The 17,660-nt window shown below is 55.9% G+C and overlaps 1 protein-coding gene across 1 annotated transcript in view; it reads right to left on the bottom strand.

Moving 5' to 3' along the window:
• COL11A2 (collagen type XI alpha 2 chain) overlaps positions 1–11,909 on the bottom strand; it is a 39,668-nt gene extending 27,759 nt beyond the window's left edge. The window contains 7 exon segments of the mRNA XM_070933321.1: positions 660–788; positions 1,528–1,827; positions 4,917–5,033; positions 5,137–5,299; positions 6,429–6,639; positions 6,942–7,112; positions 11,804–11,909. Of these exon segments, the coding sequence (XP_070789422.1) occupies positions 660–788; positions 1,528–1,827; positions 4,917–5,033; positions 5,137–5,299; positions 6,429–6,639; positions 6,942–7,112; positions 11,804–11,909 (1,197 nt within the window).
• Between the last annotated feature and the right edge of the window lie 5,751 nt (positions 11,910–17,660).

Raw genomic sequence — 17,660 nt, forward strand, 5'->3', positions numbered from 1 at the left:
GAAATGACATCATCAAACAAGTGATGTGACAGGATATAACTTCATAGGAAATGACATCATCAATGGGGTGATGTCACGGGATATAACTTCATAGGAAGTGACATCGTCAAAAGGAGAGATGTCACGTGACATAACTTCATAGGAAGTGACATCATCAAAAGGGGTGATGTCACAGGACATAAGAGAATGGAGAGACAGGTGACCGAGCCATGCAAATGAGGGAATCCAGGAGCAAGTGCAGGAGAAGCCAGAGCCGATCGAACCATAGAGAGGGGTTCAGAGCATGGCAAAATAGGGGAAGGGGTAGGAGGTGCTGCTGCCACCCAGTGTTGGGTGGTGGGAAAGGCAGGAGGAAGCCCCTGTGCCAACCAAGAGGGGACCCAAAGGCAGCTGGGAACCGGAAGCCCAAAGGAAATCCGCAGCCACCCACCAGACCAGACCAGACCAGGACACGGACACAAGACACAGACGGGAAACACGGAGGTGCCCACAGCATCACACGGTTCAGCGAAAGAGCCACAAAAGAAGGGAAACTCCCACCCCCCACAAAGCCAGCCTGAATCATGGCGCCAGGAGAGCCAGTCAGCAACGGGCAATGGACGGACGGACAGGGTGACACAGAGACAGTGACACAGGACACAAGGGAGGCTCCCACTTACGACGGCATCGTAGGGGGCCTGGGCTGAGAGCAGGGGACCCATCTCGCCAGGGTTGGGATCGCCGTCTCCATGGTCCAGGCCCACGTCAGGCACGAGACCCTCCTCCTCCTCCTCCTTGGCCGCCTCCTCCTGGCCCAGGCAGGACAGGAACCCAACGGGACGTTAGCCCAGGAAAGGGAAGTTGTCTGCAGCAAGCGCCCCGCAGTACCTGAGCCCTTGCCAGGCCCCCCACCGGTGGGGGAGCCTTGCCCAGCAGCAAGGGATGCCCCGCGCCCCATACCTCCTGCCCCCTGGGCCAAGTCCCTCTGCACCAGCATGCTGGGGCCACAGGAAGGGGCCGTCATTTACCTCCACCCATGGTGACGAGAGGGGAGGAGGGGAGGCCTTCCGAGAAGTAGCCTCAGGAGGTGGGGGGCGGCTGGGGTGCTGGTGAGCCCCCCGGGGCTGCTCAGTGGGAAGAGGACCGGCGTCCTTGGAGGGAGGGAGGGGCACCCACCAACAGAGGTAAAATCAGGGTTGGTGGTGAATTCAGAGAGGAAAGAAGCGAGAAAGGAGACAGAGGGAAGGGAGGATTAGTTGGTTAGTGCAAATGTCCCTGTCGGGCTCCGGGGCCCAATTCTGCAACGGGGATCATTTAAGCCCAGAGGGATCAACGGATGGGGGAAGCGGAGGGTCTCACGCCCAGCTGGGGCACGAAACCAGGGCTGATCCAGGCCCACCGGAGGGTTCAAGAGGAGCTGGAGGGGGGGGGCTGGAGAAGCTGGGGTCCTCCCCGTGCACTCCAGACCAGCCCAAGGAGGAATGCTTCTCTTGCTCGGGGCTCCCCCCTCCCCCCCTTGCCAAACCCAGCCCCTCCCTCTGGCTCTACCTGCTGGTAGCTGCTTCTTGGCCCCCGGGCTGCCTGGGCCGGGCTCCCTGCCTTCTTCCCTGCAGAGGCCTTGCCGGCCGACGTCGCCTTGGCACTGGGGCTGTTGGCCTTGGGGGGCTTTCCGGCAGCCGAGGCCTTCCCGCTGCCGAGCGCTTTCCCGTCACGGGGCTCCTTGGGGCCACCGGGCCGCTTCCCCTTCAGGGCGTCCGTCTTGAGGGCGGTGGGCGAAGGGCCGGGCAGCTGGCGCTTCTGGGGCTGCTTGGCCTCGGTGTTGGTGGGGGGCTTCGTCTTGGCCGGTGTCTAGCGGGGGCCACAAAGGCAGCGATGGAGGAAGGTGGCCGGAGGAAGGGCCGGTCCAGCAGAAAGCAGAGCCAAGGGGGTGTCTGAACACATGGAGCCCACTCCCGAGACACCCCCTCCCCAGGTCTCCCTCTGAAGAGCTTCCACCCACTGCTTCCTGTCCTGCCTTCAGTGCTATGGGGAGTAAATGGACCCCCTTCCTCTCTGGGGCAGCCCCTCAAATATTGGAAGACTGCTATCCTGTCTGCCCTGGTCCTTCTCTTCTCTTCACTAGAACTAGCCAGGCCCAGTTCCTGCAACCGTTTATCGTACGTTTTGGCCTCGAGTCCCCTAATCCTTTGTCGCTCTTGTACAGGTGGTCCTCGATTTACAACAGTCCATTTAGTGACAGCTCAGTTACAAAAGTACTGAAAAAAGTGACTTATGACCAGTTTTCACAGTTGTTGTTGTTATTATTATTATTATTATTATTATTATTATTATTATTATTATTTATTGGTTAATCTTTAGTGAGATTCACAGCCTTTGAGGCTGGTTAATAGCTCAGCAGCTCGAGTCCTAACCAAGGACCTAGGAACTGTTAAGGTATCGTCGGAGGATGTAAGCTGTTCCGAGTAAGGTGGTTTTTTGGTTTTTTTCAGTTATTATTATTATTATTATTATTATTATTATTATTATTATTATTATTATTAATAATAATTTGATTTATATGCCGCCCTTCTCCGGAGACTCAGGGCGGCTTACAATGCGCTAAGCAATAGTTGGAAGTTATGACCTTTCCAGCTTCCCCCCCCCCCCGTGATCAGGTGATCAAAATTGGGACGCTTAGCAACTGACTCATATTTATGACCATTGCAGTGCCCCGGGATCACATGATCCCCTCTTGCGACCTTCTGGCAAGCCAAGTCAACAGGGAAACCAGCTGCACCTAACCACCGGGTTACTAACTTATGAACTGCAATGATTCACTTAACAACCGAGGCAAGAAAGGTCGTAAAATGAGGCAACATTCACTGAAATGTCCCACTTAACAACCGAAATTTCGGGCTCAGTTGTGGTCTTCAGCCGAGGACTACCTCTGCTCTCTCAACCGGACGCAGAACTCCAAATCTTTCGACTTCATCTGAAGCGAGTGGCTTGGCAGGACTTCACAGGGCTCAGCTCTGCGGTCGGCCCCACAGAGGAGAACAATTCACAATGGGCTCATGTTGGGAGGGGGAGAATGAGCCCCCCCCCCTCCATTGAACCCTGGGGAGAAGATCCATTACAGCCTCTCGTGAAACTTTCAGGGGGAAAAATGAGCGTTTTTTGCAAAGTTTGAAGTGAAGCTCCCTTCATCCGTTCCAGCCACAATGGTGGGGTTTAATCCCAGTTAAATGCAGGAGCTTCCTTCCTAGATTTGGTGGGTGCACCCCTCCCTTTTCTGGGTGAGACATAAATATATACATATAACCATTTACCTGAAATGAGATAGGAGCAAGAGGTAATGGACTGGAAGACCTCCAGGGTCCCTTCCCAGGTTATTAAGTTAAAAAGATTTTCTAAAAAATATGCTTCATTTCCCCCGCAGGTAAATTTAGCCCCACCCTATCAGCATTTAGGAAATCCCCCAAAACCTGGTCGTTTCAGCAGTTCTGGGGGTCCCAGAGATATGGGGAGAGGGCTGCGCTGTACTTGTTTAGCAATGGGAAATTTTAGTCCCGGCTCTGGTCATAAGGTGAGGACCATCTGTACGTAAAATGCTGGCCCATTCTCCATTTTATTTTTAATTTAATTGGTAACTACACCTGATATTAATTATTGTTTGAACTGCTCTAGCTGTTTACTCCAAGTAGACCTCGATTTACGACCACAATTGACCCTAAAAATTTTGGCGCTATGTTGTTCTGTTGTTACGACATTTCTTGCTGCAGTTGTTAAGTGAATCTGGGTTCCTCATTGGCTCTGCTTGTCGGAAGGTCACAAAAGGGGATCACATGACCTCCCCCCCCAGACACTGCGACCATCATAAATACGAGTCAGTTGTGAAGCGCCTGAATTTTGACCACGTGACCATAGGGATGCTGCAATGGTCATAAGTTTGAAAAATGGTCATAAGTCACTATTTTCAGTGCTGCTTTAACAGTCACTAAGGAACTGTTGTAAATTGAGGACTTACCTGTGTGAAATTTGTGAGATGGACGGCTATATAAATCTGTTAATAATTAAGCGATTAAGAGAAGCCCTCTGTCTTTCCCAAGTGGCCAAGAAAGTTGCCAAAACAATCCCAGAAGTTTCTTCTCGGAGGCCAAAACTTCTCCTGGATTTATTTATCCCTTAAAGTCATTTATTTATCGCTCGGAGATCCTGCACTGAGAAATGAACCGTCCAGGGTGGAGATTTCGTGCCAGCTTTGATCGGCTTCTTACGAAAAAGGACAAACTCGGTTGCAAGAGAGACTTTGAGCCAGCCGGGTGAGGCGGCTGCAGAAAAGCCGAAAGTGATTTTGGGCTGCACCCGGAGGAAAAAGCCGCTTCTAGACGAGACTTCCTTGTTCCCACGACGAGACCCAGAACGGGAGATCCAGGAAGCAGATTCAGCCCGAGGCCTCTTTGGCAGGGGAACCAATGACCTGGCTCTCCTTCCCACAACTCCACCTGCCTGGGAGTCTTGTGCTGGGGGGGGGGTCAGACTAGATGGCCTCAAAAAGTCCCTCCCGACTAAAATCCTATGAACCCTGAGGCCCTTCCCAGTTTAAAGCTCTTCCGTACTCCATCTGGAAGCTCCATCGGGGTTCAAAGAGGTTTTGACAAAAATACATTTATTTATTCATCAAATTTTAAAGCTGCTCAGCACCCTGACTCTGTGCCACGGTAGCTCCCGTTGGCATTCAAATGTGGCATGGAGTCCAGCTGTGTTTTCCTCACTCCTGTTCAGAAGAGCCCAGACTGCTCCCCCTTTTCCCCCCTCCCTCTTATTAAAATTGGGGTGATCTTTTCTGGGGCTTCGAATCTGCCGGCAGGTCCTTTCCCTTCCCACAAAACCTCCTTTTAGCCCTGAGTGCCAAAGGCCAGTGGAAAAAGATGCCCCCAGGTTGTCCCCCTCCTCACCTCAGGCCTCTGCTGAGCTTCCTGGGCTTGGGGCTTCTGGGGGGGCCCCCCGCAGTCCGGGCAGTAGTCGTGGGCAGCCTGGGGGCTGGAGCTGATCAGCAGCTGCTGGATGTCTCCCTGGGGGAGGGGGAGGGAAAGAGGCACAGGAGGGCGGGTGAGGGGGGCTCAGACCCACAACAGGGGAGGGCGGCAGGAGGGAGGGGTGGTGGGCGCTTTCTACCTCAAAGACCCCCTCGTCCAGGATCTGGGCCCCGAAGACGGTGATGCCCTTGGTGTCCAGCACGGGCTTGTTCCCCCGAGGGAGGGGCACGGTGGCTCTCTTCTTGCAGTCCAGGAATAGCGTCACCTGCTTCTTCTTCACACTGAGTGCCACCCGATGCCACCTGCAGGGACAAGGCAGCCCCCCCCACTCAGCCCCCGCAGGCCACACGGGCACCGGAAGGCTGAGCCGGGCCTCCAGAGAAGGACGGGCAGAATGGCGCCTGGCACCCAGCTTGGCCTGTCGGGCCCGGAGCCTGCCAGGCGCCAACTTATCTGCCCGTCTCTGCAGTGCCAGTTCAAGAACTTCTGGCTTTGCAGGTGGACGTTTGGGGCAGGAGCCTCCAGCAGCCTCTCGCTCCTTCCTCCCGGTGGGTCTCAGCCCCAGAAGTTAAAACTCTCTGCTTTTGCTCCTGTCTCCCTCCCCTCCTCTGACACACACACACACACACACACACACCACACACACACACACGATTTTAAATAGAAGGAAGAGTCAAAAGCCCCTCCGGCCTTTAGCTGCAGGAAGCCTGGCCTGCAGGGGAGAAAGGACCAAAGAGCCTGGAATTTTCTCCCCCGTCTCCAGTTCTGGTTTTGCCAGCTGGAGCCAAAGGGCCCTGTGGGAGGGGAACCCCAAGACTGAACGCTCCCCGGCAGCGTCAGGAAGGTCCCGGGGCCTCTCGCAGCCCAGGAACATGAGCTGGGGAATCCCAAAGCCACAGGGCTCCGTGAGGCCATGCAGTCCACCTCCCGCTCCAAGCACAAAGCCGAAGTCAAGCCCCACCAATTGGAGGGTCTCCAGCTTCCACTTGGAGCACCTGGCCAAAAAGGGGGAGCCACCCCCACTTCCACTACAGGCAAGACTCTACCCGACCCGGGGATTGCCTTGAGCCAGCTGGGGGAGGGAGGAGGCTGATGGGCAAGGAAGGAGCCCTGGAGGCCCTTGGAACCAGGAGACTCTTCCTCCACCCCACCCCACCCACCTCACCCTATTTCTCCACCGCAGGGACCCCCAATGGAAGCTGCCTTCTGGGGTCCCACGGGCTGTTCTGCGCCCCAAGGAGAACCGTCCAGCCACTGAAGGCAATGCCCCCCTCTAGGGACCCCTCCCTCCCCGGGAGAGACAGGCTTCGCTGCCATGACCGGCTGTCTGCTGTGTCTCGCCTTCCGTGGCCGTCGCTCGCAGGGTCCCCCAGGAGGACACACACCCCGGAGCTGGCATGGCGGGGCTGACCAAGGGCGGAGGGGACTCACCTGCCATCGGTCAGGTTGGCCCCACGGAAGACCGGGTAGTCCTCAGGGGCAGGGCGGCCGTTCTGGTCGCGGTAGAGGAATCGCGGGGAGCGGTCGAGCTCAACGCCAAGTTGTTGCACGCCGTGCCGGTCGTAGAGGGAGAGCAGGAAGACGGGGCGGCCCGGCTTGGCCTTTAGCAGCGCCATCACGGAGAAGTCCTCGGGGAACTCACCTGGGGAGGGGGGGAGGAGCTACAAAGGGGGCTCGACTACAGGCAGGATCTGTGGCCGGGAGGGAGGGGGATCCGCTGCCCCTTCCCAGCCTCTGGATCTCCAAAGCTGGTTGGAGAAAAGCGACGCCCACCCTGGACAGGGCTGCAGGCCAGAGTTCACCAGGTGAGGCTTTGCTTGCAGCGCTGATGATCCGGGGTTCACCGTGTCCTGGTTTATCTGGTTAAGTGCCTTTCTGGGCTTGGGTGAAAGACGAGACCTCAAGTCCCTCCGTCCCACCTGCAGCCTTGGGCGGGGGGGATACCTGGGAAGAGCTGCCGCGTTGGGGCACTGATCTGGGCCCGCCTGGATATCCGGAAGGCTGCGTCCGGCTTGGACCCTGCGCGCCTCTGCGGGCAGAAGCCCGGCGTCTTGCGGACCCCCTCGGGCTCCTTCTGCAGCTGCAGCACCGCCAGGACATCGACCACTGGGTCAGCTGCGTAAGAGGGGGAGGAGGAGAGACAGGCTGGCTGAGGACGGAGCCCCCTCCCCAAATCTCCTCCCCTTGGTGCAGCCCCCTTCCTGTTCCCGCAGGGCGATTTCACCCACTGGGTCTCAGGAGGCCCTGCTTAGTGGGCCCCGTTGGGCCCCAGGCAGGTTGGAGGCTGCCTCCCTTTGGGGGGAGGGTCTCCACGTGAGGCAGAGCCCCCGTTTCGGGCATCAGCATAAACATCCGATGCCCACCTTCACTCTTGCCAGGCCAAACGTTTTAATGGCCATGAAAAGGCTCTTTGTTCACGCCTGCACACTACGCGCACACACACACACATGTGGTGCACAAGCACACACAAACACGGACACACACCCAGCAGAAAGGAAGGAAAGAAGGAGGCACCTCTGGGATGCAGCTGGAAGCGAAGGGGGCTGCCCCCCCGTCCACTATGGAGGTCCCCCTGGCTGCAGGGTGGCCCTTGCAAAATGGGTTCTCCCACACCCAGACCAGGCAGGAAGGGGAGGCCACCAAGTGATGCCTACAAGTTTCTGTGACAACCCCTCCCCAGACACGGGGGGCACCACAAGACTCCGAAGCTGCTGGAGACCAACCAGGAGGGGGTCCCCACTTCCACCCCACTCAGGTTGGGCCTCGACAGGCCCTCAGGGAGCACAGCTCCAGCCCACCCCCAGGGGAAGGGGTGCCAGGGTGGGAGGCATATTGAAGGGTGATAGATGATAGATGATAGAGATGATAGATGATATATACACATGATAAGATAGGTAAAGAGAGAGGGGGATAAGATAGAAGATAGATAGATAGATAGATAGATAGATAGATAGATAGATAGATAGATAGATAGATAGATAGATAGATTATAGATAATGATATATACACATGATAAGATAGGTAAAGAGAGGGGATAAGATAGATAGATGATAGATAGATGATAGATATAGATAGATAGATATAGATAGATTATAGATAATGATATATACACATGATAAGATAGATAAAGAGAGAGGGGGATAAGATAGAAGATAGATAGATAGATAGATAGATAGATAGATAGATAGATAGATTATAGATAATGATATATACACATGATAAGATAGGTAAAGAGAGGGGATAAGATAGATAGATTGATAGATGATAGATAGATAAATAGATAGATGATAGAGAGATAGAGAGATAGATAGATAGATAGATAGATAGATAGATAGATAGATAGATTATAGATAATGATATATACACATGATAAGATAGGTAAAGAGAGGGGATAAGATAGATGATAGATAGATGATAGATAGATAGATAGATAGATAGATAGATAGATAGATAGATTATAGATAATGATATATACACATGATAAGATAGATAAAGAGAGGGGATAAGATAGATAGATGATAGATAGATAGATAGATAGATAGATAGATAGATAGATAGATATAGATAGATAGATAGATAATGATATATGCATATGATAAGATAGATAAAGAGAGGGGATAAGATAAATAGATAGATAGATAGATAGATTATAGATAATGATATATACACATGATAAGATAGATAAAGAGAGGGGATAAGATAGATAGATGATAGATAGATAGATAGATAGATAGATAGATAGATAGATAGATAGATAGATAGATAATGATATATACATATGATAAGATAGATAAAGAGAGGGGATAAGATAGATAGATGATAAATAGATAGATAGATAGATATATAGATAGATTATAGATAATGATATATACATATGATAAGATAGATAGACAAATAGAGAGATGATAGATAATGATAGACATGATAAAATAGAGAGAGAGAGAGACGGAGAGAGGGAGAGTTTTAAACATTTGAAAAATAAATCAGGGACAAACAATTTTTGGGTGGATTTTCTGATCAAAGGAATCCCAGATTCCAGGCAGGAAAAAACTTTGGCCCTTGGGAAGAAAAGGAATATTTTTCTCCCTTTTGATGTTTAATTGTCATTACTGTACAATTTTGAAATTTTTAGCTGTAATTTAATTCTTAATCTTAATGTTAATTTTTATACATTTTTTAAATGTATGGGTTATATTATATTGTGCACCATCTATTGAGCTCCTCTTTGAAGGAGGCGGGAGGTTTGGAAATACCAATCAATAAATACAAATGAATAAATTCCGTAGAGCTGAGAATATATAAGGAGCAAATCTTGATGGCTAATGCAACCAGAAGAGCTCTGGCCTTATCAGCAGCTGCTGCATATGTGGGAACATTTTCCCTCTGGAGTTTTAGATAGAAAGGTGAGCGATGATGATGATGGTTTAGCATCAATGTCTGTCAACCCTGGTTTCCTACACATCCGGCCTGTGTTGATGCAGCCCCCCCCCAAGAGAGAGAGAAACACACACACACACACACACACACACCCAAGATTGTGCTGCCACCCTCCATGGCCACAGGGCCTGACTTAGGCACATTTTGTTCTTTGGGGAAAAGGGCACCACCTGGAATACCTCTTGACCTTCAAGAAAGCCGAGAGTTGTGAGTCCCTCTGACCGTGTCCCCAGGCAGCCTCTCCTGCCCCACCAGCTGCCCCAAAGAGCTGCCTGATCCGGACCAGCCTGCCAGGCCAGCATTCACAAGTGTGGGACAGCAGGGGAGGAGGGGCGGGGGGGGGGCTTTGGTTTGCCACCAAAATTCTTTTCCTCCCCCAATTGCTTCTCTGTCCTTATCTCACCTGTAGGGCTCCCCCACCCCCACCCCCATGGCAAACTTAGGCATCCGTGCCATAATCACCACAAAAATATCACACCAGCCATGTCCAGAGGGGGGGAGGGGAATGATTTCACTATTTTTTCACTTTTTTGCAAGGATCGGACTGCAGGGCCCACGAGGAGGCTCTCCTGCTTGGCCACAGGTCCGGCTAGATGACCTCACAGGACCCTCTCTCAGCCAGCGCCTGCCCAGGAGTTGAGAGGGAACCGTGCTGGAGAGCTTGGACCATCCTGGCTGCGAAGGGGTCCTTAAAAGAGCTTTGATGCAAAGCGTTGCCAGGTTTGGGGGCGACACAGAGACATCTGAGGGTCTCCCCGCAACCCCCCCCCCCACCTCGGGCGGAGAGCTCCGGGCTCAGAGGGCTGCCTTTGCTCTTAGGGGTGGGGGGTTGGGGGGGTGGACATTCCTCCTGCCCTGCCCAGCCTGGCTGCTGCCGACAAAGAGCTCTGTGTTAACTCCAAAGTCTCCTCCATCGTTCCTGACGGAGCTTTTGCATAGTTTATCCTGCTATTTTTACACTCTTTGGTGCAACCCCAGGACTCCAGGCGGAGGAGCCAGCAGGGAAGATCCCCAGTATAAACCGGGGTGGGGGGGTGTCAGCCCCTCCCCCCCATCACAGCTCTCTCTCCCTTCTTGCTGAGTGCGGCCAAGCCCTTCAGACCCACTGCCAGCCTTCCAAGAAGTCAGAATGCAAAGGGCTCCTGGCATCCTGTCCAGAGGGGTCTCTAGGGGCTGGCAAGGAGGGGCTGAGCCCCCCCTCTTCCTGCTAAAAAGGGGCTGATATTTCCTGGTCTCTTGAACCGCATGCTGGACCTGACTGAGCCTGACTGGTCTCTTGCACAAGGTATAGGGCAGAAATGTAGGGAAGGAAGGAAGGAAGGAAGGAAGGAAGGAAGGAAGGAAGGAAGGAAGGAAGGAAGGAAGGAAAGGAAGGGAAGGAAGGAAAGAAAGAGGGTGGGAGGGAAGGAAGGAAGGAAGGAAGGAAGGGAAGGAGGGAAGAAGGAGTCATCTACACTTCAGCTGGAATCTATTCAGAGTGTAAAACAGGCAGAAGCCCAACAGGTAAGGTCCCCTAAACCTCAGCAAGACAGAAACTTTCCTAATTTACTTTTTGTCTGAATGTTGGCATATGGACCAGGCCTTATGGGGTAGTCTGAGCTGGCACAAAGTGGCTGGGCCCAAAGTCATCCAGTCAAAGCCCAGCAGTGGGATCACAGTGCATACAGACAGAAGTCCAACAGATACAGTTGTGCCACACTTCATCTTACCGGTGAAGAGAGTCTGGGAGGGTTACAAAGCCCCCATCATTCTCCAGGTGGGAGGCTGGGCCAATGGCAAAGATTACCGCAACGAGCCACGGTGGCGCAGTGGTTAGAGTGCAGTCCTGCAGGCTACTTCTGCTGACTGCCGGCTGCCTGCAATTTGCCAGTTCAAATCTCACCAGGCTCCAGGCTGACTCAGCCTTCCGAGGTGGGTAAAATGAAGAGCCAGATTGTTGGGGGCCAGAGGCTTAGAGAGGGCTGGAAAGCGCTATATAAGTCTAACTGCTATTGCTATTACAATCATAGAATTCTATGGCTAGAAGGGACCTCGAAGGTCTTCTAGTCCAACCCCCGGCTCAAGGAGGAGCCCTACATCATTTCAAACAGGTGGCTGTCCAGCCTCCTCTTAAAAGCCTCCAGGGACAGAGCACCCACAGCTTCTGGTGGCAGGCTGTTCCACAGATTAATTTTTCTAACTTGCAATGAAGTTTCTCCTTCATTCCAGGTTGCTTCTCCCCTTGGCTGGTTTCCATCCATTGCTTCTTCTCCTGCCTTCAGGGGCTTTGGAGAATAGGTGGAGCCCCTCCTCTTTGGGGCAGCCCCTCAAATATTGAAATGCTGCTACCGTGTCTCCCCTAATCCTTCTTTTCAGTAGACTGGCCATACCCAGTTCCTGCAACCGTTCTTTGTGTGTTTTAGGCTCCAGGCCCCTCGTCATCTTCACTGCTCTTCTCTGCACTCTTTCCAGATATTTCCACATATTTTGTGTCATGGTGACCAAAACTGCATAAAATACTCCAAGTGTGTAAAGCCATAGAATCCCTTTCTGTGACCTGATGGCTATTATCCCTCTGTTGTCAATTCTTAGTACCCACACAGATCATGATGTGACTCCAACCTGGTCCCTCCCAGGTCCCCTGTAGGCCTGCAGGCCCCCATGAGAAAATGGACTAGATGACCTCTCCAGATCCCCCTCCCCCCCCCAATGGCGCCTGATTCCCCTCCCGCCTTTCCACCTGTTCCACCTGAGGCTCCCCAGTGCAACTGGGTTCCCATCCTGGCAGGGTGACTTCAGGGGAGCGGCCGCTGCCTGGCTGACCCACCCCATCATCCCAGGCAAGAATGGGACAAGGGAACATCAAGTGGCAATGAGTATCTGGGCAGCGCAGTGGGAGAGGGGCTTTCTTCCCTTATTATTTCATTTATGAAATGTATACGTGCCCGTTTTACTCTCCGAAGCTACTCTAGGCGGCCCCCCTCGAGGGCCGGGGATGCTTGAGAGGGGCGGGTGCCGGGGGGGGATCCCCCAAAGGCAGAAGAGCCAAGTGGGGCGCCGGCTAAATGCGGGCAAAGCAGAGTCCCGGGGGGAGGCGGCCGCCGCGGAGTTTTTTCGGGCCGCCGCCCAAAGGCAAACAAGCCCCGCCCGGGAGGCAGCGCACCGCACACTCGGCCTCTGTTCCCGCCGCACAAAGGCCGCCCTGTCTGGGCAGCGGGGAGGGAAGGGCAGGCGAGGCGGCCGCTGCGAGCCCGGCTCCCCGTCTGCCTCGACGCTCCGCGCCCGCCGCCAACCCGCACAAGCGCTGCCTGTTGGCGCTGGGAGCGGGGGAGGCTCGCCCCTCCAGCCCGGGGCCGCGTCCGCGCTTCCCCCGCGCCTGCCTGCCCCTCCCTGCCCGGTCCCCGTCGGGCGGGCAAGCGAGCCACGGGAGGCACCTCACCACGTGGCGGCGCCCGTCGGACCCGCGCCCGCCACCTGCCGCCCTTCAGGCGAGCCGCCCGCCCGACATCGGGGCCGCTCCGTCACTTGGGGGGGGGGCCTGGACGGCCACTTGGCTGGACTGGAAGCCCTCCGAGGCCCCTCAGCGCCGCTCCGCTCCGCTCCGCTCTGTGCTAAGCGTGGAGGGGGCAAGAACCGCGCCTGGCAGGTCGACGGGTACCGGCGGCCAAAGAAGCTCTCGCGCCCCCGCCGAGCTTCTCCCCGCAAATTGAGCGTTTTCGGTCCTCCCCCCCTCCCCCCAAAGCAGAGCGCCTGCGGGGGCGGCCAACTCTCCCCCCGAGGGCGCGTCCGCGGCGCTTACCTGCTTGAGCGGCCAGGCAGGCGGGCAGCGCCAGCAGCGCCAGCACGAGCAGCCGCCGGGAGAGCTCCATGGCCCTCGGAGGCGAAGCGACCCTCGGAACGGGCGACCCTGTGGGGCCGCGGCGATGTCGGCGGAGAGGCTCGGGAGCGACGGTCTCGCTGTGGCTCCGGTGCAGCCCCAGGCAGCCTGGCTCGCCGTCCGGTCCTTCTGCCTCTCGGCCGGCCTGGACAGCCCCCGCCCCGCCCAACCCCCAGGGCCGCCCTGGCCTGACCGCCCCCGCCCCGCCAGCCACCTTCCCGCGTGGGCGCCTCCCTCCGCCCTGCCCCGTCTCCTTTCCCTTGGAGCGGCTCTCAACCGGTTGGATGCCCGCCCTGGAGCCCGCTAGATCTCCTCTGGGGGGTCCTCCAAGACATCCCCCGCTTTCCTCCGGCCCTGCCCTTCCTCTAGCTCCATCCTGCCCCCCCCAAAAAAGATGGAGTTTTTTGAGCCCCCCACCCATCCCACGGCTTGGCACCCACGAACGCCCCGCCCCCAACACGGACCCCCAAAGTAGCCCCCAGACCCAGATTGTCCCCTTCCTCTGCAGTGATACGGACCCTTGGGAGCCCCAAGTGGCTACTGAGGGCAGCTTCCTGCCCTCCATTCCCCATTTCAGGGGGAGTGGGGTGTAACTTCTTTGAGAGATGCCCCATCTTTTCTGCCCCAGGGGGTGCTGAAGAACAGCCTAGGAAGTGGTAAGAATACAGCTTCAAATCCACATTAAAAGCCCATCAAAGGAGAGGCCTCTTTACAGATGCTGGGAGCAGAGCCCCCATCCCCTCCCCAGGCTGCGCCCAGCTCAAGGAAGTGAGCCCAGCCACAGGCAGCTGCAAGTTCCTCAGAAATCTCCTGCTATGTCAGCAATACCCAGAACTGCCCCCCCCCCCAACTCCAGAGGTCCAATCTCCCAGGAGACCCTCAAAGACAGAGGTTTTCTTCAGGTGCCCACAGCAGCTGCTCCTCTTGTACTTTGGGGTCAAGCCAGAAGACCCCCCCCCCCTTGCGATCCTCCCACCCTTGGCCCAAAGGATGGGAGCAGGTGCTCTGGAAAGAGCGAGGAAGATGATTAGGGGGCTGGAGGCTCAAACAGATGAAGAGTAACGGTTGCAGGAATTGGGTTGGCCAGTCTAGTGAAAAGAAGGACGAAGGGGGAACATGATAGCAGCCGTCCAGTATCTCAGGGGCTGCCACAGAGAAGAGGAGGGGCTCCACCTATTCTCCAAAGCCCCTGAAGGCAGGACAACAAACAACGGATGGATACTAATAAAAGGAGAGAAGCAACCTGGAATTAAGGAGAAACTTCCCAACGAGAACAATTAGCCCGTGGAACAGCTTGCCACTAGACGTTGTAGGGGCTTCATCAGCGGAGGTCTTTAAGAAGAGATTGGGCAGCCATTTGTCCCGAATCATGTAAGATCTCCTGCCTGAGCAAGGGGTTGGACTAAAAGACCTCCAAGGTCCCTTCCCATTGTGTTATCCTGTTACTGTTGTTGTTTCTGTTACCGAGAGAGGGGAGGGAGGGGCGGGCTGAGATTCTCCAGGTGGGCAGGGCCAAGAGGCAGCCTTGTGGGCTTGGCGAGGGAGGGGTGGCATCTCCCATTGTTGAGAGAGGCTCCTGTTGGGGAACCCCCAGCCAGGGAGGGGGCAGCGCCTCAAACCCAGAGTTAGCCTGGAGTCCCTGCATAGCTGTCTGCCAGGGGGTCCAGAACTCAAACCCACCCACCCCTTCAGCTGCACGGAGCTCCGTCTATCTCTTCCCAGTCCAAGGAGATTCCTGTACGACAGGCAGAATGCAATCAAGTAGTGAGCTCGAACTCTACACATTTGGGTCTGGGTGCTTCTGCCCCAAGGGCCAGGACATTGGGGTCTGGACATTTCACAGGAAACCCCCACAGGCCGCGAAGGGCTTCTGGATGGCCAACACAATTCTAGACCGTGAAGTGGGAGCCTGCCCCATTCGGAGTCCATGAAGTAAAAGAGTGGCCAGGAGGGAAACCCCCCCCCCCTCGGCTGAAAGGAGAATGGCCTGCAGTCTGGCCCCCCTTGGCACGGGGTTCCTCCCATTGGCCCCCCTCCCCTGGGCACTGGGGGGGGCCGCCCTCCCTTCTTCCTCCAAATCCTCAGTCGCAGCCCCACTGCCCCCAGGAGTTTTCAGTCCCTTTTAGACCCACCTGAGCCCTTGGCCCTCTTTGTAGCCATGAGTTCCACAGGCCACCATTGTGCCCCCTTACTCAGAGCGGCTGTGCTTGGGTGTGTGTGTGCGTGCAGAGGCGCATTTGCTGTTATCCCACAAGAGGGCCGCCCCATCCCCTCAAGGGCCCCATTTTCAAACAGCAGCCAGGAACCTCCTGCCCTCCCTGCCCCAGCACGATAGCTGCCCGTTCTGCGCATCAGCTGCTTCTCTCGCAGCTGTGCCCAGCCAGCCCTGCCCTGACCGCAGCTCTTCTGCCTCGAAAGCCCTCTCTGGCCACAGCTGGACGTCCCTCCGGCAGATGTGGTCCCGCTTCACAGTGCTCTCCTCGGCCGGCAGGGGCCTCCCTCTCCTCCCCCTCCGGCTGAGCCAGGAGTCCAGAAGAGAGACTGTAATTAGGAGGCCGAAATTAGCCGGCCGCCTTCCTGTCCTTCTCTGTGGGGCTGGTGCAGGAGGGGGGGCTGGGCCAAGAGATCCTCCCAGGCTCAGTTGGGGAAGGAGCTGAAATCAGAATCAGGCTTCTCACTCCACAATATCGTACAAACATAATATTTGGAAAATTCAGATTTCCCTGCCTCGGGAGGGGGGAAGTCCTGCTTGTGCAGGGGAGGCTACAGGTGTGACACCCTCAACTTTCACAAAAGATGCTAGCAGGTGCTGCGAGGGGGAATCCCAGCTGTGCCCTCCCCTCCCCTCCCCTCCCCAGGGCAGGCAAGGAGGCCACTGGAAGCAGAACAGCCCCACTTCTATTGCAGGCGGAATCCCTGCGTGCACACACACACACACACACACAGAGGATCTGGCGTTTCCTGGCCAGATCCTGACCCAGAAGGAGGAGACGAAGGCTGGCGTCGCACAATGCGGTTCCTTAAAACATGGTTTCCTGCACAAACCATCATTCTCTGGGTCCAGAGAAGTCATTAAGCCATTAAATTGGGCTGAGCCAAACAAACATCTCCCTGGCTCAGTGTGATGTGGGGCCAGGCCGATGTGGAGCCGGTGGGGACGGCAGCCCGTCCCTCCCAACTCTCCCTGCAGAGTAGCATCGGGGCCCCCACCCTCTCGGTCCCCAATTCTCCCTCCAGTTTGCAATGAGGAGCCCCCCCCCTGCTCTTACCCATGCAGATTCCCCACCTGGTAGTGGGGTCTCTGGACCCTTCCAGACTCTTCCAGAAGAGAAGCAACCTCCTGCCCCTCCTCTCTCAGCCGGGGGCAACACCATCTCCTCTGTTGCCATTGAGCTGAGCCAAAGATTTGTGGACTCCAACTCCCAGAATTCCTCAGCCAGCCATGCGGGAATTCTGGGAGTGGAAGTCCACAAGTCCTTAAAGTGGCCGCGTTCAGAGGCTCCTGAGCTGAGCCTCAGAGCAGCCTTTCGCAAGAGGCCTAGGAATTTTCTGAGCTGCTCGTACGCTGGGAGACGTTTGCTGGATTCAGACAAGACTTCTGGGCCCCACAGAATGCAAAGGCAAAGGCAGGTGTTTTGGGGCAGGTGGGGGGGGGCATACTGGCACACAGTACCCACAGAAAGGGTCATGAACTCTTGTTATTTGTAAAAAGTAACCACGGCAGCTACAGGCAGGCAAAGGGAGCCCCAGCTGTGATGCAGCTGCAGAAAAGACCCGTGCGATCCTTCCGATGATATGCATCCATCCGTATCAAGCTTCTTCAGCCATCCACAGCCAACAAGGCGCAGCTCAGGCGGCCCTCCCGTTGCCCACCCACCCCTTCCCAGCCTCGGGCACAGGAGCCTGGGTCTCAATGTGCCCAGAACCAGCCCTGGCAGGTCCCTCTGCGGCTCCCGAGGCGGCCATCCTCACTCACGGAGACCAGGGAAGCCTGTGGGGCGTGAGAAAGGAGCTCCAGGGGTGAGAAAGTCACATGTGTGGATGCAAGACCCAGGCCAGTCCGGAGAAGGGGGAGGGGAGGGGGCGTCCTGAGGGGCTCTGGCGTCTCCGGTGGCCCAGCTGCAGGCAGGGGAGGGAGGGCAGCCCTCGCTCCGGGGACCAGCCTTGGGGTGGGTGGGGTGCTGCGGCCGTCCCACTCCACCCTGCCTAATTGCAGCCTTCTTCCTAGGATCTGGCCGGCCCCTCCCCTCTGGGGCTGCCCTCTGCCCGGACCTGCTGAGGCAGAGGAAGAGCTGCTGGTGTCTTAAGGGGGGAGGGGGGCTTCTTGGCTCAGCAAGTGGGGGACAGCTGGGAGGAGCCCCCCCCAGGAG

Source organism: Pituophis catenifer, unplaced genomic scaffold (genome assembly GCF_029215685.1).
Source record: "Pituophis catenifer annectens isolate HBS135680 unplaced genomic scaffold, rPitCat1.0.hap2 SCAF_2, whole genome shotgun sequence".
Taxonomy (NCBI): Eukaryota; Metazoa; Chordata; class Lepidosauria; order Squamata; family Colubridae; genus Pituophis; species Pituophis catenifer.